The sequence below is a fragment of the Notolabrus celidotus genome, chromosome 3 (genome assembly GCF_009762535.1).
Source record: "Notolabrus celidotus isolate fNotCel1 chromosome 3, fNotCel1.pri, whole genome shotgun sequence".
In the NCBI taxonomy this organism is placed as follows: Eukaryota; Metazoa; Chordata; class Actinopteri; order Labriformes; family Labridae; genus Notolabrus; species Notolabrus celidotus.
The window spans coordinates 24,639,742-24,664,508 of NC_048274.1; the positions used below are offsets into that span (position 1 = coordinate 24,639,742).

A 24,767-nucleotide genomic window follows, 5' to 3' on the forward strand; every position below is an offset into this window, starting at 1 on the left:
CAACACGCCTCTCACTATTTAAATGTCAGAAAAGCTGTTATTCCCAACGTTTATTTCATAAAAGAAAAACGCACCAAAGTCCCACGTAGAAAAGCTTTACATAGGTTGATTTATACTCATTATAGTCCCCAATGTCTTCATTGCTACTTATTTTCCAACAAATTTAATGAATAAGGATATGTTACTGTTGGCTCCACTAGGCAAACTCACTCATGACTTTCTGTGATAGGCTGCAGCAGCTCAGATGCTAGACGAGGCACCAGTTGGGCAGATGTTTGCCAACATCTCCTGTATGGTCATTTTTCTTAAAAAACTAAAGACCACGCCCTGATGAAGACTCCATGAGGGTCAAAACTGGTTGGTGTTTCTTTTGCTTTTTTCTATTTTCTATTTTAAACTTTCTGCCCTGAACAATAAAAGGCTTTTTAAATCATTCCTTGACTCAAGCTAGTATGCCTGAAGACAGACCCCATTACTTCCCTCTATTCAACAAGTTCCGCTTCTTTCTTCAACAGCACCTGGCTTCTACCTGAGTTTACCTCCATTACCTCCTTGAGCACACAGTAAAGGCTAAATTCCACCAGATTCGTGTCCGGTCCGTCTCCAGTCCGTCAAAGCACCGGAACTGATAGGTTTCTATTCTAGTCAGTGTGTTAACTTCTATTAGATCTGCTCCGTTGTGTTCCGGCTGCGTCTCTGATCCTGCAGGTCGGAACGCAATGGATCAGATACGCAAGACTTCTATTTTTGCCGGATGCCGGAGCACGATGCATCAATCTGCACAGAGCAGATGGAGCGGGACATGAAGTCAGACACCAAAACGAAATTAAAACATCCAGTAAATTCTCAGAATAAAACACTCCGTGTTATCGTTAGATCGTGTTGAACTTAAATATGAAAACGAAATGTCATTTTGAGCGGAGGCAGGCTTGGAGTCAACAGGTCAGAGGTTTTCAGAGGACCAGAAAGATAACATGGATGAGGAGAGGAGGAGGAGAATCCTTGGTTCAGCGATTGCCGCGGGGAAACCTCGGTCACATGACTCCAGCTGTCTGGTGGTCCTGCTCCATGCTGCGTTCCGAAAACCCAACCGGTGGGTGTTGACGGACAAGAGAGCACGGAGCCGGACCACAGCAGATCGGAGACGGACCAGACACGGATCTGGTGGAAGTCCCAATTAACTCTGTTCCATTTTCACTCAGGACTTTATTTGATTGGCTGTAGCACCTCAGGTGCTGGACGAGGCCAATATCCAATCTTTCTTCTGTATGGTCATTTTTTTCTTGAAACCATCAAACAGAGAATATATTTGGATCTCTTTTTGCTCTGACATCATTGTTAAATAGTTGGAAATAATTCTGGGGGTTCAAAAGTGCAGCTTGGGTTGATGACTTTCTACAGTTATTTGAGGCTTTAAATGTCAAAGTCGAGAATTTTCTATAGTGAAATTAAATTTTAAGCAGAGTTTCAAGCCAAATTCTTTGCTGAATTCCCTTGTTTCCTCAACAGTCACCAGAGTACAAAATCCCCCCTGTTCTTTCTGAGCTGCAGAGGAGCCTGTCCTCATGGGGAAAACCACAGTAGAGAGGAAAAGGCTGCAGTAAAGGGAAATTCTCAAAGCAGAGAGAGATGACAAGAAATAAGAAATACAGAGAACATAAAAGAATATAATTCACTTTTTACTTTAACTTCTTTTTAGAATAAGCCAAAGCAAACCTGACGATGGTGTCAGCATTTGGTGTCAAGGCGCTGCAGGCTGATTTTAGTTCAAAAGGTTGAGTTATTTTAACATCAAGCTAAATAATACAGAGCACACAACATTTACATGTTCGTCTCTGAACAGATGACTCGGTCACACCTCTGGCTACGGTTCTGCTTCTGCGTGCAACACATGCTCGCTGCTTAGTGTGGCTGCAGGGGGATGGCAGCGTCATAGTTGAAGCAACTCAAGTCTACATCCTCTGGCCTATTGAATGTGTGCTTTTCTATGGACACTACAGACATCATCACAGACTAATTCCTGAAATGTTTCACTGTTGGTTCGGTGCAGTTTTTTTGTTACTGTCATTGTTAGGAATAAAAGTAAATGCCAAGTCAATACCTGGAAGGGTCCGCTGGGGCTGATATCAAAGAATGCTTTCCTCCAGTCCGGGCCCTGATGACCAGACTTGCTCCATATCACCGTGTCCACCGAGGCGATGCTTCTCACTCTCAGGAGCACATTGAGAATACCTGTAAAAAAGAAAAAAAAACACATACATGCATTCCCACAAGCACACACACACACACACACACACACACACACACACACACACACACACACACACACACACACACACACCACACACACACACACAAACACATGCAGAGAGTAGAGATCATTAGAAGCTGTCAGTGAACTGTCAATGAGCAAAGACTGAAGACTGAGTTATGTTAAACTGTGAGCAGACCTCAAGATGATTGAAACGTAAGGAGGGAAACATTAAAGACACAACAGCCCACAGATAATGACTTATTTCCACCAACACAGACATGTGTTTAAATCCTGACAGTCTGAGAGGAGCCCATGGTGAATAACTGAATAAATAAATACTGTGAGGATGAAATGAACACAAAGGCTGCAATCTGTTGTTGTTCTTAACCCTGCCTTATTCATCTTAAAGGCATAAAATGGTTGACCAAGCAGAGGTAGATCGTAACATAATTCAAAAATAATATTGTTTACAGCAAGGAGAAGATTTAACCACTGCCTTCATGCCCATAAAGGTACACCATGTGTATCACCCCAGAAACAATTTATTGTAGAAGAAGAGGTTGAGTTCGGCTGACTTTCACTGGAAAAAAACAACACCCCCCACTATAAAGTAATATCTAGCTTTAGTCATATTGTGTAGAAAATCCAGAGGACAAAACTCTACAAGAGAATGGACGGGAATACCCCTGGGTTTGTCCAGCACATAATATGAATTCCCTTGTTTCTACATCCTACACAAGGCTGTGCTATGGCTTCACTAAATATGTGCTGGAAATAGAAAGAGATGCAATGCATACACTCAGACAAGTCTCTACGGTCAGAGACTGTATCTGGATGACATTTAGGCGGAATGAAATGTCTGAAGCCTGACGCATGAGTGGTGGTATGTGTAGAATTTAACATTGACAGTGAAGGCAGTGGAGAGTTTTATTACTGATATAAATGGGGCAAAAGGACAGCAGCAAGGAGGGAGGAAGAGAGACATGCAGACAGAGCTAATGATACAAAGGAAAAGAATGCAAAGGAAGGAAATACTGAATTTAAGTTTTGACATGTGGTGATTGGTTTGCATCCTAAATACATTTGCAACTAACTAATGGAACTTGACAGAAAACTTAAACATCTCAGATTCTAAAAAATGAGGGAGAGAGTGATGCCTTTTGGGCCATAAGATAGTGATCCAAACACTCTCTCTCTCTCTCTCTCTCTCTCTCTCTCTCTCTCTCTCTCTCTCTCTCTCTCTCTCTCTCTCTCTCTCTCTCTGGTCTTTAAGGTGCGAGAGTATCATTCATCTTCTTAACGATCTCCAGCCAGCTCCTAATTAGAACATTAACCAACCACCAGTCTCTTAAACAAATACACAAGCAGGGGGCACAAATATCTGTGTGTTATGTGCTGTGTATGTGTGCATATGTTTCTCACTCCGTTTGGTGTTTGTGCATCTTTGAACTAATGTTCTTCAAACCTTAAAATAAGCAGCTGGCTGGCAGTAATTAAAGTCTCTCTCTGTCAAAAGAAAGGTGTGATAAGAGGGAGTGCACCTTTTAGAGGGACACAGGGTGGTTAAATAACAAGTTGAGGAGGTTTGTGTGTGGTGCAGAGAAGGAAGCAGTGGGAGGTGGACTGTCAATCCAGTTATCACTCTGAACTCTAAGAAGACACAACATTTCTTTTTAGCCTTTCACCATCTGCAATGTCTGAAAGACAAGGTTTGTCTTTCCTAATGTTCTTGCACACTGGCTCAATGCTACAAGAATGATGCTAAATGTTTCATTTTTCAGTCAACTTTAATTCTGAAACACAGTTTGGAAAAAAAAGGCATCTTCACATCTTTGCTGCTCAACAGATGACAAGATTATCAATATTATATCTGTTCATTCAATATAAATGCAGAGCGTCTGCTGGTTTCTCTTAAGTTAGCACTAAGACAAGGAACTTATTATCATCACTACGAGCAACCTCCAAAACTAAATATGCACACTCAAAATATTCCAACTGGCACCTCCTCATACAAAAGTGCCTTTCTCTTATAATTTTGCTACAGATATATAGTTTGGTTACAGATATATTATGAACTTTTTATAACATGATAAAAAAAACGTGAGTTGCTCATTTTGGACACAACCAAATCTGGTCTTTTTCTTTTTTACACAGTCTAAATCAAGCAGCAACCTCCGGTGTTGAAAAGAAGCCAATGTTGAAGTGCAAAAAACTACACTAAAATGAACATTTTAACAGCCAAATTAAGCATGCTTACAGCCTGGTATAAGAAACCATTTTGGACTGGGTAGCTAATTTTTTTATTCAAACAGTAGATGATTCATTCTTTTTTTTTAACTCATGTTTTGTAGATCTTCAGACTAAAAGTAATGCACAGACCTGCTTAATAAACAGGCCTGGACCAAGTCGACTGATAGGTGGGCATGTTGCAGGTGTTCATCAGGAACCCAAAGGCCTGCTCTTTTCCATTTCATCCATCAGCATTTCCAATATGGCGACCACCACGTTTTGCTTCATTATGCCTCTTTAGAAACTTAAGGGTGACTTCACTGGTACTGTGTCCCTGTTTTTTACGGTTTTCTATGGTCTGAATGCTAAGCTATGCTAAATGGCAGTTGACTTAATATGAAAAAAAGAAAGAAGAAAGGACGTATCCTTTAGAAAACCTTTGTTCTGAACTGGTGGTTCGGGTCCTAAAAACATTATTTTGAAGGACTTGTGTCTCATTTTGCAATGAAGACATTTTTTATACTCCAACATACCATGGTGGTTGGTGGTAGTAAACAATGATGCTTGTTGTCATCAGCCTTAACAATGAATCTCAGAAACATGACTTGTGATTGTCATTCAGGAGATAATGGTGAGTCCTGAGACTAGACCAGTTGAGAGCCATTGTTCTGAAGTAACCATTTGCAATATAGTACATATCACTTTTCTGATAACGTTTTAGCTTATTCTTTAACAGTCAACAGCACTATGTTGATATTGTAGGGTTCTCTTCAGTTTGGATCATCCAGTTGCAAACAGCATAGAGCCCTTGGTAGAAATAATATTATTACTGTAAAAGTGACATTTGAGTTAAATGCAGCTGTTCATGGCACTAAATTTGAGAGGACATGGGCAGCACTACAGTTATATAACGAAGAGAAACATTGGCTTATTCTGGTTCAGCCCACTTTCACTTGTCAAGCCCACTCTCTTTCTACCTCCATACATCAGAGCCTCACTGTCTCCTTCACGAACAACCTCTCTCTCGCCCATCTCTGCTGCACCTTCACTATTACTACACACACACACACACACACACACACACACACACACACACACACACACACACACACACACACAAACACACACAGGCACATACACAGAAGCACACACCTATCTGGGGGAAGAGGAAAGTGGACTCTGATTAGCAGCATTGTATTGATTGGACCGAGGTAAAGCAGAGTGTGTTCTTAAGAGTGTCAGAGAGGCAGAGGAGAAGGCACAGCTCCATCAGGGCGACTCGTCTGCAGTCATAAGGGGGACGACAAAAGAGAAACTCAGACACACACGGACTGAGAAATTGAACTCACAATGCTATCATCCTTTTGTTAATTAGAATTAAACTGATCCCTTCTGAGTGTTGTCTTTGTCTACCTTCTTTGTTTCTGCGCCGTTTAACCTCAGAACAAGCTAACTGCTGTGCAAACGAGACAATAACTTGAAGTTTATGGTCCGGCTTGGACAACACGCTTACATGAACAACACGCTTACATCAAGCCGAAGCATGTTATTCAGAATTCTGAGTACATAACCAGTTCAGAAGCATGATAAAAGAGGCAAATCTGGGTTTAACTTAATCCTTTTTAAATTAAACCTAGCAAGACAACAAGCTTATCATAATGTCTTTCTGAAAATGAAATAAAATTAAACACGGATCATTACATCACTTGGTATTCCAAAGGCTAAGCTAACACAGCAAACTCTTCTAGAAAACACCCCTTCTACATTTTAACAACAAACTTTCTCAAAGTCTTACTTAGTAAAATTTTTATCCAAAAAATCCTACAAGAAGTACAATATTTACACCACTGCAAATTGAAGTTTGTTTTTACATGGCTCGGAAATAAAAATGATCAAGTGATTCCAAGTAAGCTTGCCAGTGGCACTCTGCAAACCTGAGCCAGTCTAAGATACTACCCAATGCCAAATAAAACTTAATTAAATGTTGTTTATTGTTGCTGCCAGGAAGCCTAAAGAGAAACACATTAAGGTGAACAACAAAACACTTCACACAGAGAGGACTTTATTTGTAGTGCTGGCAAAATCCAAGCTAGCCAAAGAGCACTATGCATTACTTCTTTTCATTTCCTTATGATATCTTTACCGGTTTCATATCCATATAACCTTTTGATTACGACATATATGTGGGCTGGAAAAGAGCACAATTTCAATAACATTTCTAAAACTGCTTTTATGTTTAAGTATCCAGAGGCTTGAAACATATACAGCCCTTTTCACACTTCGCAGTACTTGAGCATTATACCATTGAGTGCATTAAACCAGTTTCAGTCCTTCAGAACAAAGCACCACCTCTTCTATCCTCTCACTACCTCTGCACATTAACGAGTTGATGGCCTCTCCTACAGCTCTCTGTTCTAGCCTTTTTTTTACCTTCCTAACTATGCCCCCTCAAACTCGTTTACTCGCACTCCCTTTCTTGTCGCGCTTCATTTTCCTTAGTCCGTCTCTCTCTTTCTATCCTCTTCGCTCTTTCTTCATTCATTAACCCTCCTCTCCTTCTTCTTTCTAAGACTAGCCAATCCCTCAACCCCCTCCCCTCCCTCTTCTCATCTCCTCTCACTGACCCCCTCTGTCTTATCCCCGTCTTGTCTCTTTCCGTCATTAAGAGTCGCACTGTCTCCCCGGCTGGAGTGTGAGATCTGCCAAGGTAAGGCAATTACAGTGACAACAAATTGGAAGTGACTCAAAGAACAACAGAGTAAATTGAGGGAGGGCTTGTAGCAGGGAAGGCGTAACTGGTAACACAATGTACTTATATTAAAGAAAGCACTGTGTGAATAATGCAACAGTGTTTGACTCATTCCTTTGTCTGCATATGTTAAAAATACAAAGTGCAGTATCTATTTCAGTTTACTCAAAAGACAATAGACTCAGTAAGCTTATCACACGTTGGCCCCAAAGAAAAACGGACAGTATGAAGTCTCAGTGAAGAAGAGGCATCATGACTCCAACTTACTTTTCAGCTAATCTAGAAATAGGCAAAGAGGTGGAGTAGTCGATAGACTAGCTGGCAAATGGCCACAATGCGCCCTCTGCCATACCCAGCTGTGTCCCTAGTTATGCCTAAGTATACATAACTCTAAGCCTTCATATATTCAGAATGAATGTGTGATAACGCATGTATCCTGTGCAGTTGGGAAGAACAAAAAAATTAGATATGGGGACAAAAATCTTGGTTTGTTTTGTTTTTTCTGTTAGGACAGCATTTTTGATTTTAGACTATTATAGAGTTTCCTTGGCTTTTGGAGCAGCCTCTAATGGACACTCAAGGAACTGCACTTCTTGCTGCATTTTTGACACTAGAAGTTGTCACTTGTGTTTTTTTATGATTGTGAACTAAATTTGCGCAAAGACGCCTTTTTTAAGTGGTTCAGATACTTCTACGGTCTTCACCAAAGTGATTTGCAAACACTTTATGTGGATGCAAGTTCTTTTAACACTATGTGCCAAACTCAAGAGGCATACTTTAGAAGTAGCGTGGGCTGGCTTATTTGTAACTGGCTTCATACACTTTTATAGAGGGTTGTTGCAGACACACGGACAGACAGCAGAAGAGAAAGACAATGATGTCACCTGGTCCCATCATATTTTCCATTTTAAACAATCTCTCTTTGAAGCTGTTTTAGGCTTTATATGCTCACATTGCAATGCCAACACAATTACAACTAAAATGCTTTGACTGTGATATTTAGCAGGTATAATATTAACTTCTTTACTTGGTTTGATATCTGATATCAATGTGAATAAAAGTTAATTTCATGTGGTGCTACAGGGAGGAGCAGGACCGCCAAAATCAGCAGGATTAAAGGTTTGGCTTCCAAATTTTGTGCGAATCAATCATCCCATGTTTGACCTACTTAACAGACCCGCTGTAATATTTTACCTGTGGGTGGCAGAGGAGGTAAAGGCAGATGATCATGAAATTGATTCGAATTTATCTGCTACAGACTTAGTTTAAAGAGCTCATTAGAGGGTAATGACTTCAATGATTTTTACAGCCAGGCAATCCTGCACAACAAACGTATGAATATCAAATATCATATAATATTCATCTTTACTTTATTACAGTTGATCTGAATGCAAACACACAAACACTGTGTGTGCACTATACACTAAACATCCTGAGGAGATGGGGCAGGTCAGAATGTAACAAATGCAACAGTGAAGCCTGTGCGCAGGGGCTATTGAAACATAAATCAACACTGTGTGTATGTGTGTGTGTGTTTGTGTGTGTGTAGTTTTAGTGTGTGTAGTTTTAGTTTGTGTAGGTGCCTCCTTGTTTTTGTGAGTTTTACTATATTCTTTTTTTTGCTGGAATCCATGCCAAAGTAAAGAGTATGCTTGTGTGTGTGTGTGTGTGTGTGTGTGTGTGTGTGTGTGTGTGTGTGTGAGTGTGTGTGTAAGTGAAAGTGTGTGTGTGTGTGTGTGTGTGTGTGTGTGTGTGTGTGTGTGTGTGTGTGTGTGTGTGTGTGTGTGTAAGTGAAAGTGTGTGATCAGGTGTGTAGGCTACAAGATGTATGCATTCTAGCTATGTGACAGAGCATATTATGATGAACAGCTCCCCAACATGACTGATTGCATCTTACCACCACCATAAATCACACACCCACTGCCCTCCTTCAGCCACCTCCAAACACACACACTCTCTCACACACACACACTGACTCACAAGCACAAACATACAGAGGAACTCTGGCAGCACGCTGCCAGGTAACACACATAAACAAACACACATACACACCTTGATGTTGTAGCTGACAACCTCTACAAGTGAGGGTCAAGCACAGAGTTCAGTTTTTGACAGAGTCCTAGCGATATGAGAATCCTGATAGCATCACCTGTGACATTGTGTTTCCATGAGTGCTTACAGAAGATGATGTGAGTGTATGTTTATGCGCATTATTCTCTGCCGCACAACTCACCAATATGTTTTCCCTTCATGTGGTAGTAGAAGGAGACACAGTATGGGACCCTGCCGGAGCCTTTGGGGCCCCTGACAGAGGTCACATTAAAAAGTGGAGAAAGCAGGCGAGCCTTGTCCCCCTGAACACGAGGCCGTGATGCTTCAATGAACATGTAGTACCCTGAAACCCACAACACAAAACTTAAGCCACTTTTACGAAGGAAACACAAACTTAAAATGTAATCATGAATGAAAAAAATACAACTATTTCTTCGATATTTTTATTTTCTGAAGTATGAAAGTATTTTAGCAAGTGCAATATATATACAGGCCTGCAGCCGCACTTATTCAACTTCATTACACGGCGCTGAACCTGCACATGAATAAGTTAATATTCCCCAGTTTACACACCCTCCTTGGTTCCACTGCGGTCAGTCTCAGGCCCAGTGTTGGCAGATCGCTTTGGATTCTGTGTCAGGTGATTCTGTCTCGTCCAGTCGAAGACATCGCTCCGGTCTTGAGTGAAACCACAGACGCGCTCATCCTCAAAACCACACACATGATCTGAGATGTGTACAAAAAGGGGAAAAATACACATTCAATCAGAGGTATTCAGGAAGTTGATATTACAAACTACAGGTGAAACAATTCACAGATCATGCCCCCATGCCTTTTAGCAGGGAAGTGGTATGGCTGTATAATAACGACTGAAATATACACTTTGAATGTGAATATCAGACATACAGGCAATTACTGACAAAGTGACTGACACAATGTAGGAGACAGGTATATTAAATGAAACTTAAAGTACATCCCACATATAAGGCTTACTGTATCATATGACTACCATATGCAGGGAATGTTAAAGAGAACTTTCCTGGAGAACAGATTTCACACATTACAGCACAATTAAAAGAAGGAAATTTGACTTATTTAGCCCTTGTTTATGCTTTATATAGGTTAAGTCATAGGATTATTAAAGGTTGTTGCTTGTTTTTTATTCAACAAGTATTTCGGGATATTCAAACTCTTTTGTTCCTTTTGCTATCAGGCTCCTCAACATTGACAGTAAAAGATTGATAGGTATGTTCCTATAAACTTGGATTTAATAAGATATTTTTATCATGTTCTAATTTGGAGTTGTGTTGTTGGAATTCCCTTTTAATGACATTGCACTGCCTGGTAACCTGTTGGCACACAGCTGAGCTAACCCATCCTAACAGTCACGTCATCAAAGCCAAGCACAACCACTTTGGCAATAAATTGTTTATTGACTTAGGTTTACTCATCTCTCATGCTCAAGAATAAACATACACAGTCTTAGAAAGTTAGCACCCCACCAGTATTTAATACTCTTTTCTCAATCTTTATAAACTTTATATATCTTTAAAGTTCAAAAATGAATTGGATAACGCCCTCTGACTTGCTGTTGGGTATTCATGTTACAACAATTTTCACAACAAAGCTTAGGAGAACCAACAATCACATGCATCTAGGCATGATTACTAATTTTCAATAATCTTTGGGATTCTTTTTATTTTTTCCTGAATACATGTTTGAGAGACAGATTTTGGCTTCATGTTATTGCACAGACATCAGGGCAAAAAAGGACCCCTTCACGAAATTTTGATTTCTCTTGATGCTGATTCTTCTTATCAAAAGGGACAGAAAAGCTCTCTCTGTGGTGTTGTCCCCTCTATTAGCCCATCCGAAGGACCCTCTCATTATCAGACACTCACCAAATAAATGAAATCTGTGGCAAGCAAGCACAACAAGAGCTATTGAGAACCATCAAAGCTGACGGATTCACTGAAGGCTTCCTGGACACATGCACAGTCCGCTGCAGATGCATATGGCTCGCGCTCCCCAAGAGGATAGCTTGTGTGTGTGCGGCATCTTTGTTTCAGGAAGCTAATCTATTACTATTCACACCCTGCTCCACTACACGCGCTCCTTTCAATTTGCACTGTTGTTCTCGCAGTCTGTTCCAATCTGCTGTTGTTTTAATTGCCTCACCCTGCCGGAGCCAACTGCCACTCCTGCCAGAAAAATGCTGCAGATCTCTTAATGAAGAAAATAGACAAGATGTGCAATTGACTGAGGAAGAGAGAGGGATGGCAGGAGAGACGATGAGAGGCAGAAGGGGAACAGAAGTTAGAGTAGGAGAGAAAGATGGAGAAGAGGGGGCTAACAGAGAAAACAGAGGCACACATTTACAGAGCTGAAACTGTTCTAATATAGTTTCAGAGTTGAGAATACTTCGACCTTATACAGAATTACGATGCATCAACCTCCGTGATGACGTTTTAAATGTCATGGACCTGCTTCCAGCCATCAGTTGCTTTCTCACGTCCCAGCTCTCCTCCCTAACAACAGATTTAATAAATTCCCTGTGTGGGTAATGGCAAACTTTGCCTTGACAAACTTGTGCTGACACTGCTTTGAGCGCACAAGCTAAATTAGCTTGCACCAAAATTCAACAAGCCTTCCCAACTTCAGCGGCCTGTCATCAATCAGATCACAACAACAACAAGGTCGGAAGTGAAAAATAGGAGAGTGGAAGAGCAGAGGTTAGAAATCAAGAGAGAAGTCTTACCTGAGGGTCTGGGGTAGGTGTAGGCTGGAAGAGAGAAACAGATACACACTCAGATATTCAGAGTGCACAGATGGATTTCAAAGACCATGACTGAACAAAGTGGTTATAAATAAGACTTACGCTCTGAGTACTGTATAAGTCGGCTGACGTAGTCCCCGGTGCTGTAGGTAGTGATGGGTGCCAGTCGTACCTCGTAGGACAGAGGGATCCTCAGATCTGTTACAGTGTAGGAGAGCAGTACACCCTTCTCTGGCTCCTTTCCCTTCAGGTCTATCTGCTTGGACAGCAGGTTCTGCTTGTTCTAGATTTGTGAAGATGAACACACACACATAAAACACATGATGCAGAAATGTTAGATTCATACTCAAACAAGCTTATAAAAACTGAGGCAGGAAAAAGACAGATATATTATCTGCCAATTTAGGTTTATTCAGTCAGATATCAGGAGTTTTACAAGTCAGGCATCAACAAAGTTATGGAGACCCCCCTTTATGACAAATCAAAGCTCCAGCTCATGTCCTGTCAGGAGGGAAATATCTGTTCGACTGCTGGACTATGTAACAGCCAAAAGATAAAAATTTTATTATCTTGGCAAACCACTCTGTGCTCAAATGTGATTTAAGCCATGCCCTCAACAATTCATCTGCATCCAACAGACTTTGGAATAAGTGTCACTCCTTTTCTTTATCAAAAGTTAAGTAAGGCATCAGTCAAAGCATCAATTCGCTGTCATGTCCCCCTGCCCTGACAAAGCCCTGTAAAAGCTGTGCCACTCTCAGACCAGAGGTGTTCTGAAGGTTGGACCACACTTAAAGATTTTAAAGTCTTAACAGGGGTCAAAAATGTGATGGACCACATGCAGGGTGATACAGTGATAGATTTAAAAGTCTTGTTTCTTCAGTGTGGAGGACATAAAACCAACAGCACACCTCATTTTGACTGATTCCATTCACCAACAACCACAGTTCCGACTCTCATAACTGGAAATCATACGAAAAACTTTAGATTAAACAAACATGTAGGAGGATGTGAAAGAACCACAGTAGTTTTTGAAAATTCACAAAGAAAACAGACAAAGCTATACAGAGTTGGTGGAGCTGTGCATGTTACACTAGCTGGAGGTGAGTAGAATATGTCACAAATATGACTTTAAGTAAAAATATAAGGGAAATGGTGTCTGTTAAAGTTGGGGTTGGTAGTCTCGGAAAACCAGCATGTATTTGAATTTAGCTTTTCCTCATGACTCCGTCTAACCCCTCTCCTCCTCCCTCGGAGCTCCTCCAAAACGACACCCCCCCGCTCACATGCACGAGCGCCGCCGCTGATTCTCGACCATATGATCGTGACTGATTCAAAACCGGTCGTCACCAAAACATTATCAGAGTGAAAGTTAAAAACACAAACAAACATGGCTGCTGTTAGTACTCACAACTATCATGCTAGCATTATCCAGTTGTACTGGTGACATGATATCAGGAGAAAAGTTATAATACATATGTAATACTGTAACAGCTCTACTGTTTGTTAAACGTGTTCAGTGTAGATGCTCTTAATTCCTACAGTGTTGACGGTCAGTGAAGGCATCAGGAGAGGTGTAGAGTGTGTGAGCTGGAGAGAGGAGAGACAAGAGGAGAAGTTCTTCATTCATTCAAACATTGATTGTTGTTTTGTTGGTTGGCGTGATCACGGCCGACAGTGACCGGTTATTAAAGCTCAACGTGTTCACGAATCGGCTCGTCATCACTACAGCGTCCGGACAGACGCTACAATAAATATATATTTTCTGTAGGACTTACTGAACGTCATTAATTATTCTGCTTGTTGGTGAGAGCTTTTTAGACTCTGATCCGGACTACAGTCCTGAGCAAAGCACCTCATCAGGTCAGAGGGGACAGGCCCGAGGACGAGCGAGAGGGGCAGTAAATAGAGTCAGGGGAAGTAGAGGCAGGAGACGGGGACTCGGAGGAGTGCACGCCGGGGAGATGTACGCGCAGGAGGAGGGCAGATCGGCTGGACGGGATTTGATTGGTTTAAAATTTGGGGAGCCAAAAAAAGGTGATTGGTTGGTGTTTTCCCAGGTTTACTCAGGCTGTAGATAGCAGCTTTTTTTCACTCTTTTTTAGGAATACATCATGTATTGATTGCCATCAGGACATAAAGATCATTTTAACCAGTATGACAAAAAGTGTATCTAAATCTGATTACCAGCCCCAGCTTTAATCCTTTCAAAGTTGTAACTTTACTTCTAGCTACAAACTCAGATAAAACCAGAGACCGTTTCAATACTTAAAAAATGTGCTTCTTTCTTCAGTCAGCACGCTTCCCAATTGGCCATCGTTTCATTGCCAACCCACAGAGTGAGTGCTCGGCTGTCCTCGGGGTTCCCTCCAATACAACAGAATGTGGGATCGTAAATATTGAACATGTTTAATATTTACGATTTGAAACCAGTTTGGTTACAGCGCTCTTCCTAGCAGTTAGAAGGAAGTGAAATCATGCACTCTTAATGTACCTCACACCACAATCTGGCAACACAATCTTTAGAAATCTCAAAAATCCAGCCTTGAAGCTCGGAATCAGGCTCAAAAGGGGCTTCATAATGTTGTAGTGTGTACCCGACAATGTGCACTGAGGTCTTCTTTTAAAACATGTCTGTCTAGTGACTTCACTGCCCACCTCCTCCACAATATGGAGTCAGTTAATGTAACTGTAAAAGCATTAGGCACCTTTCTCTTCTCTGCTAAATGTGATAAAGCATTGTTTAAAATGCTTTATATCAGGCACTATCTGAGATCAATTGAATAGCCAGTGCATTACAGGAAGGGAAATAGTTAAGGTGTTAATCCAGTCAAATTGTTGTCTTGGACCAGGGGTGTTTTTTTTCGTAAGCACCACTTTTAATAGAGCTATTGCCGTGTTATTCCACCCACAGAGAGAAGGATCCATTAGCTGTGTATCTGCCTCTGATCCCCGCTACTTAAAGACCTGACAGTGAGCTCAATCTAATGCATTAGGTCAGCCACTCCACCATAACACCTCAGTACACCCACAGCATGCCATTATAACAAAATGCATGCAGCTAAAGGGTGCACGTGTTTGTGTATGTGTGTATGTGTATGTATGTGTGTGTGTGTGTGTGTGTGCATGCGTGCATGCGTGCGTGTAATGTCTACAGTACAAAGCACTTACAAAGTAATCCATCAGTGTATATCAGATTGTCCACCCTGAATCTAGAATGTTTTAAGAGCATTTATTGGATTTATGTACACTGTGTGATATGTGATTAATTTGTTGTACTGACAACCTGGTTCATTTGACACGTCAAACCTTAAAAAAGTATAAAGACGAAGATATTTTCCAATAGAAAGTAACATGAAAAAAAATTTATAAAAATTGAACTTGTTTAAAAAGAAGAAAAAAATGGTAGAGACATTGAGAAAATGGTAAAAAATCAAAGAGTTACAGTGTGAGAAGTCATGGAGATACTGATATATCCCATAACTTCCCCTATAATTGCTGTAGCGCTCTATGCTCTGACATTACCTCAGTGAAATCTGCGTTTCTTCCCGTCCTCTGACACTCACATTGACGTGTGCTGTTTCCACTGGATGTCTACTCATCACCACAAATTCAAACCTAGCTGTACTGAATGGATCACTTCCATTGACAAGACCACCGTGACTCCTGTTCATGCTGCAAAGATTTTCCCATAACTAGAACTGTTCTGTGAGTCCCACAAGACAAGCCCTTGCCGGATTCCTGCATGTTTCTGCTCTGCAACATACAAGGGATCAAATCTGTCCTTCTTCACAGGCTCTGTATGCTACTAATGAATTTTAATCTTCCTCTCAATGACACTTTGCCCGTTTCTATTTCAGCTGCTCCAACTTTTTTCCTGTGTCTTGCCAGTCATGGAGCATGCACAACAGCAGGTATCTTTCGACTAGACTTTTTTTTTTTTTTTCCCCCAACATCTCCTCCAAACAAATAATGTATTCTCTCCAATTCATATCAATTGTGCTAATAATCCCCCATCTGCTCTCTCTCTCTTTCATTACAAATTCTGTTTTAATGATGCATCTGTGAACACAAAACTTAAATAGCATTAAGTGCCTGTCTGTTTCACACAATACTTCTATTTGAGGGTATTGTAGCTGGTGTGATCTGGATATTTTTATGTTCCATTACATCAGCTGAGCTGCATCACTGCAATTAGAAATAATTCATAAAAAATAATTCTAACCAAGGGTTTTGAAGCAGGATGTTGTTAACAGGACACTGTCTCTTTTAACAAAAAAGGCAGGAGAGCGACCTTTTGGTTAATAGACTGTCACATGAGGTAAAGGTCAGGGGATTCAATTTCCCAAACAGCCAAGTTTTTATGGGTAAGGTCCTGCTACTGCAATCTTTTGCTAAAGTAGAGGCATACAACAATGCTGAAAACGCAACATTAAAAGTTAAAATCTTTTGATCCAACTCCTATTAAACTTTGACGGCAGAGGTATTACAAGCTGAATATATCAAAATTAAAAAAACTTAAGCGATTTGCTATTTTGCAAAATGCAGACCATGAATTGTGTATATTTAATCAAATGTTGCATTTCACTGTTGAAGCAAGTCAAGGGTGAATTCAGTTTCAAGCTGGCTACTAGTTTTGGTATCACTTGATCTAAGTGCTGCTTTTGACACAGTTGACCACAAGATACTACTGGACAGACTTGAAAACTGGGTGGGACTCTCTGGTGCAGTACTAAATTGGCTGAAGTACTATTTAAATGACTGGAACTATTTTTTGTCTATAGGTAAATACACATCTGAGCGGATGAAAATGGTATGTGGAGTACCTCAGGGATCCATTCTGGGGCCTCTGCTATTCAACATCTACATGCTCCCCTTAAGTCAGATAATAAGAAACAACAAAATAAAATACCACAGCTATGCAGATGACACACACATTTACATCACCATATCACCAGGGGATTATAGTCCCATACAAACACTGAGTAAATGCATTGAACAAATCAATGACTGGACGAGACAGAACTTTCTTCAGTTAAACAAAGAAAAAACTGAAATGATTGTTTTTGGAGCCAAGGAAGAGGGTTAAAGGCTACTGCTCAGCTCCAATCTGCAACGATGAAATGTTCTAACTAAGCCAGAAACCTTGGTGTAATCATAGACTCAGACCTTAATTTCAGCAGCCACATTAAGACAATTACAAAGTCCGCCTACTATCACCTTAAGAATATATCAAGGATTAAAGGACTTATGTCTCAGCAGGAATGCAGAAAAACTCGTCCATGCATTTATCTTTAGCAGACTAGATTACTGTAATGGGGTCTTTACAGGACAATTATGTTCTTTTATGCCTGTCTGAATGTCTCCAATGCTTTTAATGTTTTAATGTAAAGCACATTGAGTTGCCCTTGTGTATGAAATGTGCCTTGCCTTGCCTTGCCTTGCCTTGCCTTGCCTTGCCTTGCCTTGCCTTGCCTTGCCTTGCCTTGCCTTGCCTTGCCTTGCCTTGCCTTGCCTTGCCTTGCCTTGCCTTGCCTTGCCTTGCCTTGCCTTGCCTTGCCACAACTAATATAACTCCTTGTGTCAATCCCCTCAGTCTATCTGACTCAACAGACAAATCAATGGAGACAGCTCTATAAGATATTTCCATCTCATGTTCTGTCCGGAGTGCAGGAGGATAACCTGTATGGAGCTGTTGTTGTTGTGTGTTGACTTTCATATCATTGTATTACCACAGTGAGCATGTCAGATAGCAAGCTAATTAGCTCTTGAACTCAAGAAAGAACATTAAGTGAACCGTGGTATTACTTTCAGATTAATGAATGTGCTTGTAGCAGGGAGAAGCTGAAGTGATTGTTTGTTAATGTTAGCTTGCTAATGTTAGCAGCAATTAGCTTGCTTGCTACCTATATCCACTAAGCTCTTTTCAGAGCGACACTTATTATTTTTTTAATGGTCAAGAGAGTGAGATGGCTGCATTCAGTGAAGTGAAGTTCTAATGCAGCCAGGGAAGTGACAGTGCTGACCCATACTGGATAAACTAGAAGATAAGGCTAACTGACAACTTAAGCCACAAGCTAGCTTAAATTGGAAAAATTTTAACTATTGCCAGAAACTGCTAACTAACTTTCTGAATTCAGTAAACTCGCAACCAGTGGCGCCATATAGGGGGGGAAAGTTAGGATGATTCTAAGGGCCCATGACTGACAGGGGGCCTGAAAATAATAATCAGCTACTCAGCTGTGCCGCGCAGTCAGACAGAAGTTGCACAGTGCAGAGAGTGCGCTAAAGGCAGCTAAAATGTTTGGAAAGACAGAGTCTGGGTCCCAGAAAAGAAGGAAAGAAAGGTGAGAGAGGAGAGAAAAGAAAGGGCAACAGTATGTCACCCAGTTTTTCTCCAGGAAAGGTTGGTATAGTCTTTGAGTGGTTAAAATCAACCTGTTTGCTAGGTTGAAGTCCACAATGAGATGAACTATGTTGTAGCTAATTATACTAAATGGGTTTCCCCGCCCTCCCTACCAGACTCAGCAGCTGATATGTCAGCGGGTGCACTGTTTCCCCACAACTCCCCTCAACCCAATGAACAAGAAGGTGAGAAACGTAGCATGTCAATTAGCATTATTGAAGGGGGTCTGTGGGAATCTCTTTTTTCTCTCTCTATCTGTACTATTACAAAAGCCTATGAAAACAAAGCTATAGCTAAGCCACATAAGCTACAGCCTATAGTCTGTTTTGGATGCTGGGCAAGTTGAAGCATTGAGTGATTTAGTCTGTTTTAATGTCACAGAAATTACTCAAATAATACCTTAAAATCTGATATTTTGATGCTCACTGAATTTTGGGCAGTCCCACAAGGGGCAATTTGTTGAAGTAGCTTTAACCTCTTAATAATTGTAATTAATAAACTTGATCCAATAAACTGGAACACAATAAAGTATTAAATCTAGCGTTGCTGATACAGAACAGCATTATAGATCCATTATTCTGCATGATTCAGTGCTGCTCTTTTCTGTTGTGCATTCATTTTTAAAGACTGTTGTAACTTTGATTATGATTTTATTATAAATGGTATATTACAAGACATATATGGGGCCCAATATGATATTTTTTCATGGGGCCCAAAATCGCAATAACAAGCTATGCTAACAGTACAATACAACTACATAATCTCTAAAGTTAGAGTTAACATCAGTCCGTGCAACTATAGGCCACTTGACTCCCCACATGATGCCGAGCTCGGTAAAGTAATTTTATTGTTTTTGTGACGAAAAAGCTTGTACCAGATACATCACACCAGATCAGCCAATTGAAAAATGTTATTGCTGTAGTCATGTTTCAACCTGTAGAGGGCAACTGACAATTTTAACACAATATGAGGAAATTTCAATACTTAGTTATCAAATGTTGGGATCCAGACCCGATTTGATCAACAGCACGACTAAATTCAAATTTAAAGAGGCTAAAGAAAAAGTGGTGTGGGGGTCTAGCTCTTTTAAATGGGCAACGGATAAATGTCCGAGGGTCTTGAGATGGTTCACTGGTGACAAAGGACAACTTTTTCTCATTTCAAATGTCAGTGAATGTCATATCTGAAAATGTATGTTTCTTTGATCAGACTGTGACAACTAGGGCTACACGATTATGGCCAAAATTATAATCATGATTCTTTTGATCAATATTGAGATAACAATTATCCATCACGATTATTTATCTTTTTGAGAGACATTTTTTTTTACTGTTAATTCTTTAAAGACAAATATTTCCTGCTTTTCTCCTTTTGCCAGGGATGGACTCAAACAAAAAATATGCCTGGGATTTTTGTCTCACACTGGCTCTTCACACTTGACCCAACAGCAGCGGCCCCCTGTTTTGATTAGTTGTGCTTAAGATGTAAAACTAGCACAGCCGTGAACAGTAATTCTATGTGGTGCAGCAGAATCATATGCGATAGTGAAATACCAACAGGGACCATTTACTGCAGCATCAAAGCTTAACTACAAAAGAGAGACACATGTAACCTTATAACAGTCTTTTGCCCTCATCTCCAAAACGGGAGTCTTAGGGTTATCACTTTGTATCTCAATTTCCTACTGATACAGACCTGTAGGTCGCTCACTGTTTAGCCATCTTTTTCTTTTCAACAATTGCTAACACTGCAGCTTTGCTCTCCGTGCTCACTCTGTCCCTCTGCCTTGTTTACACACACCTGATCCTCCTGCTCTCAGTCTGCTTTGCTGCAGATGTTTTTTTGCACTCTCAGGCTATTTTTAAAAAACAGATTTTTTTCTCTCTCCATTTTCAAAAAGAAACCTCTCCACACCAGAGGTATTTTTGAATATGTCTATCTCCACAACAACGCAGAAACAGTAGAAAATGCACACATAAGCATGCCAGGCCAGTGGTGGTGTAACAGTGTTCTATAAACTGGATGTGGAGTGGTCAATTCAAAACTATTGAGCATGATATCATCCATACTGTGGTATTACAAGGTTTCCTTGTAAACATGATGGAACCTTACAGTACTGTACCGAACAAACATGGCACAAGTTGATGTAATGACATCAGCAAACCTTTGTTTTCAGTGACCTTGCACTCCAAGTATGTGTGGATGAAACAACAAGGTTTTTCAAATATATCCACATAAATGTGGGCAGTTCCTCAGTTTTGGATGGTCAAGATATGTCAGGAAAAAACGCAGATGCCATCTTTTAACCATGAGTGAAACATTTTTTTGAAACATGAGCTGCGTTATTTGGACGACTCTTTAAAATTAAATTCTGATAAATGTTCTTAACAGAGCAGACACTGTTAAACAGCAAAGGAGAGGTTGGCTGGGTGGGAGAGGCTGCTGTATGAGAGGTGCAGGTTGAGTGTATATATACAGTATGTGTGTGTGTTTTCCTGAAATCTTATTTTCTATAGACAACCACAACTTTTCCACACATTTGAAACATCAATAATTGTCTTCAATTACATTTCTTTAAAATTCTGTCACATTCTAGTGACAACCGTACATCTGAAAATCTCATATATTCATACCTTATTCCACAGCGTATAATATTTAAAATGTTAGGAATTCCAAAGTGAAACGTATTGTGCCCTTTTAACACCCGCTTAGGCTCACATTCATCCCTACAAACATTTACACACTGCTCATCCAGCATGTGCATAATTATGTGAAATATAGCAGTAAAGCAAAGCTATGCTCATGTAAAATGCATGGAGTGTGTAAGCAGGGATGAGCTCATAATGCTGAGGAATCACAGCTTCAGAAGGAAGGAGAATATGCTTTCTTCACGACTGGACACACAAACACATGCTCACACACTTTTTCTAGTCCTTTTTGCAGTATGTGGGAGTTAAAAAAAAAAAAAAACAGACCAAAAGCAGACACACACACACAAACACAAACGCACGCACACGCACGTACGCGCGCGCACACACACACACACACACACACACACACACACACACACACACACACACACACACACACACACACACACACACACACACACACACACACACACAGACAAACACATCTGCACTGTGTGGACCTGGAAATAGAGGATGGATCAATAAGGTGCTGAAGTGTGACTCAGAAGAATTCAGCTGCTCCCACTGCTGGTGGAAGTCTCCCTGACTCTGCCTCTTGCTTCCATCATTAGGTCAAGGGACATCATTCGTGTGTTTATGTGTGTGTGTGTGTGTGTTTATGTGTGTGTGTGTGTGTGTGTGTGTGTGTGTGTGTGTGTGTTTGTGTGTGTGTGTGTGTGTGTGTGTGTGTGTGTGTGACAGAGAAAGGCAAGAAAGATATACAGCATGTAGAGAGAGAGAACAAACAGAAGGAGACAGTCAAAGTGACCGCAATATGTGAGTGAGTGATGTATTGAAAAGGAAAACTGTTGATAGACTGATTTTAAAGTCAATGTATCTCTCTCGACGTGTGTGAGTGTGTGTCACTCTCTCTGTGTGTGGTCGCATGTGTGTGTGAGTCTTTCAGGATTCCCAGTCAGACATCGTTCTCAGCTGTGACATCATCAGACTGTCAGCAAAGAGACAACAAGACAAAGAATGTGTGAAAGAGGGTGAGAGCGAGATAGAAACACAAACACACAGCGACGTGTGTTTGTAAGAGAGAGAGAGAGAGAGAGAGAGAGAGAGAGAGAGGGAAATCTGGTCTGACAGCATGAGAGGATTCAGCCTCTTCAAACACTTCAGAATGTGGGGTTAATTTGTCTGTTATCCTCTTTAAATGGCTCCCTTTCATGACTGACCCAGCAGTTCATTGATACAGGCCGTGCTCATGAGAGATGTCATCACATATGTGTCCACACTCTGCTCTCTGTTTGGTCCGGTGAGTGTCTATACAACTGTGTCTGCATGAAAGGGTTGGTCATGTTATGTGCATAAATTATTCAGATATTTGATGTGTGTGCATGCATGTGCAAAGAGAACCTGGGTACAGCTGAGATCTGACGTTGGGTCAGCTGCAGGCGTTATATCTGCACTGACACACATCATGCAACGATTGCATAGCTGCAGGCAGAGAGGACATTGATACAGAGAGGAGGCAGAAGGCCTGAGTGCAGGAAGGGGACACGTGTAACGGGGTTTCTGCAGATCCTTGAAAAGCCTTAAAAAGTCTAATATAAGATTTTTAAAATATAAGGTGTTAAAATGTCTTTAAAAGTTTCATAATCACTTGTGAGAGGTCTTACATTCTAGATGCTTCTTTGACTGATATCTGCTTTTTTTAAATCCACACCATGTGGTAAATGTTTCAATGATTTCTGATTTTTTTTTTGTATTTTTTTCAAATCATCTACATCTGATGTCTGATACATAATGTTTGGCTATCTCTTTGTGCATAGTACGCTTTTATTTTGATAAGGACACATCAGTGTGGTTTCCTCTTGTCATATTTTCGTCATCGACTTATCAAGTTTGTAGCTGACTTTATTTACTCCGGCCCACGCAAAGTACGTGAGATTGTGATCTGTAATGTGTCAACTTGTGCCAGGTTTGATACAACCACAGCTAATGACCACAGTACACCCCTATATGGAAACACTTCATGAAAGTGGAACACATTAACACAGCAGGTGACAACCATAGACTGTAAATAAAAATCAGAATCAGAATCAGCTTTATTCTCGCTTGCCCCGGCGCCGGCGTCTCCGGCAAAGACCATAGAGAGCTGCGGCTCCACCAGCAAGAATCTCTGTGTAACTTCCAGGTTCAATGAAAACCGGTGTAAAAAGTTCGGCAGAGGACTGTCCAATGTTAACAAGTTCTTCTCTGGTAAAAGAAACCAGAGAAGCGGAGCATAAAGATACAAGAAAAGAGAAAAACACAACAAGTACGAGAGAGCGCAGTACCAGGGCGACCGTCCGTGGCGCCAAATGGACAGCGTTGCGCCGCCTCTTCCCGTTGTACAGTTCTGAAGCCAAAAAATCCCTCTCCTGGGCGCAGCCATTGTGCAGCCAGAGCCTGTGAAGCCTTTGTAATAAGCTCCGCCCTACAGCGTAACGTCACAAGACGCTGTGTGCCCTTTGAAGTTTCGTTCTACGGCGGCTGTGAATCAAAGGAAACCCGGAAGTAAAACCCGTTTTACATATAACCACAGCATACAGATGTGAGAAACATTCGTACGACGTGTATTTATTTTTTAAAGTTTGACTGCTGACAGATTTTTTGACCTATACTGCAGCCAGCCACCAGGGGGCAGACACATGGCTGAAAGCCTCACCACCAGGGCCGTATCCGGCACGCTTGAGAGTAACTAAGTACATTTAATAAAGTACTGTAAACATTTGAAGTAGTCTTCTTCTATTCTACTTGGGTTTGTCTACTTGTTGTCTCTTTGTTTTTCAGCTGCGCTTAAATTAATCTCAAAGACAAAATCACTGTTTTGACTTCACTGAATTTATAGAACAGCTTTAGTTTGTCAGATTCAGACAACTAATGCAAAATATGATACATGAATTATGTAAATGTATCCTTACTCTATGCGGGATGAATTCTCAGGCTATCCATCAGTATGTTAAAAATAAGTTAAATCAATCATTAAATTAAAAAATGAGCTCCATTTGATCAGTTGCAACAACTAAGTAGGTCTAATGGATTCACTAATGCATTTTCAGCCAACCATAGAGTATGTGAGGCAGCCACAGTGAGGCTATTTCTGTTGCCCTCAATCTAAAACTGGGAATTCATCTTTTTTTTTTTTTAGACAGAAAACTGTTTAAAACAAAGTTTATGTAAGATGTTGATCTGTATTTTTCTGTATATGTTGCACATTTTCATTTTTTTCTGGCTTCAACAACAGTTATGAGATGACTTGTAAAATATGTAAAATAGTTGTTGAACTTTGGATATACAGTAGATATGCTGAACCTGTGTCAATTACTGTTTGTTGTAATTTTTCTTGGTGTGGGTGGTAAATAAGTCTGGAAAAGTCTTAAAAGTGAGATAGAAAGTATGTAGGAGCCCCGTGCAAGAGGAAGAAAAAAGCAACAAGGAAGGAAAATGTGGGGGGAAGAAAGTGTAAGCAAGAAGCAGAGAGAAATTTTTGATTTATATGATCTATAATCAGGGTGTCTCTGCAGTGTGTGCCGAATTTGTATTTTGGTCAGATAGATCATATGTGAATGTTTTGTTAATGTGTCCGCACTGGGATAGTCATCATTTCAGATTTTAGTACA

The 24,767-nt window shown here is 40.6% G+C and overlaps 1 protein-coding gene across 2 annotated transcripts in view; it reads right to left on the minus strand.

Annotated features, from left to right (window-relative positions):
- LOC117809300 (MAM domain-containing glycosylphosphatidylinositol anchor protein 1) overlaps window positions 1-24,767 on the minus strand; it is a 241,093-nt gene that overhangs the window by 25,184 nt on the left and 191,142 nt on the right. For both annotated transcript variants that reach the window (XM_034678869.1, XM_034678880.1), the window contains 5 exons: window positions 12,163-12,343; window positions 12,043-12,066; window positions 9,858-10,010; window positions 9,466-9,627; window positions 2,102-2,232 (listed from right to left, as the gene is read on the minus strand). In XM_034678869.1, coding sequence (XP_034534760.1) covers window positions 2,102-2,232; window positions 9,466-9,627; window positions 9,858-10,010; window positions 12,043-12,066; window positions 12,163-12,343 — 651 coding nt within the window. The remainder of the gene's footprint in view (window positions 1-2,101; window positions 2,233-9,465; window positions 9,628-9,857; window positions 10,011-12,042; window positions 12,067-12,162; window positions 12,344-24,767) is intronic.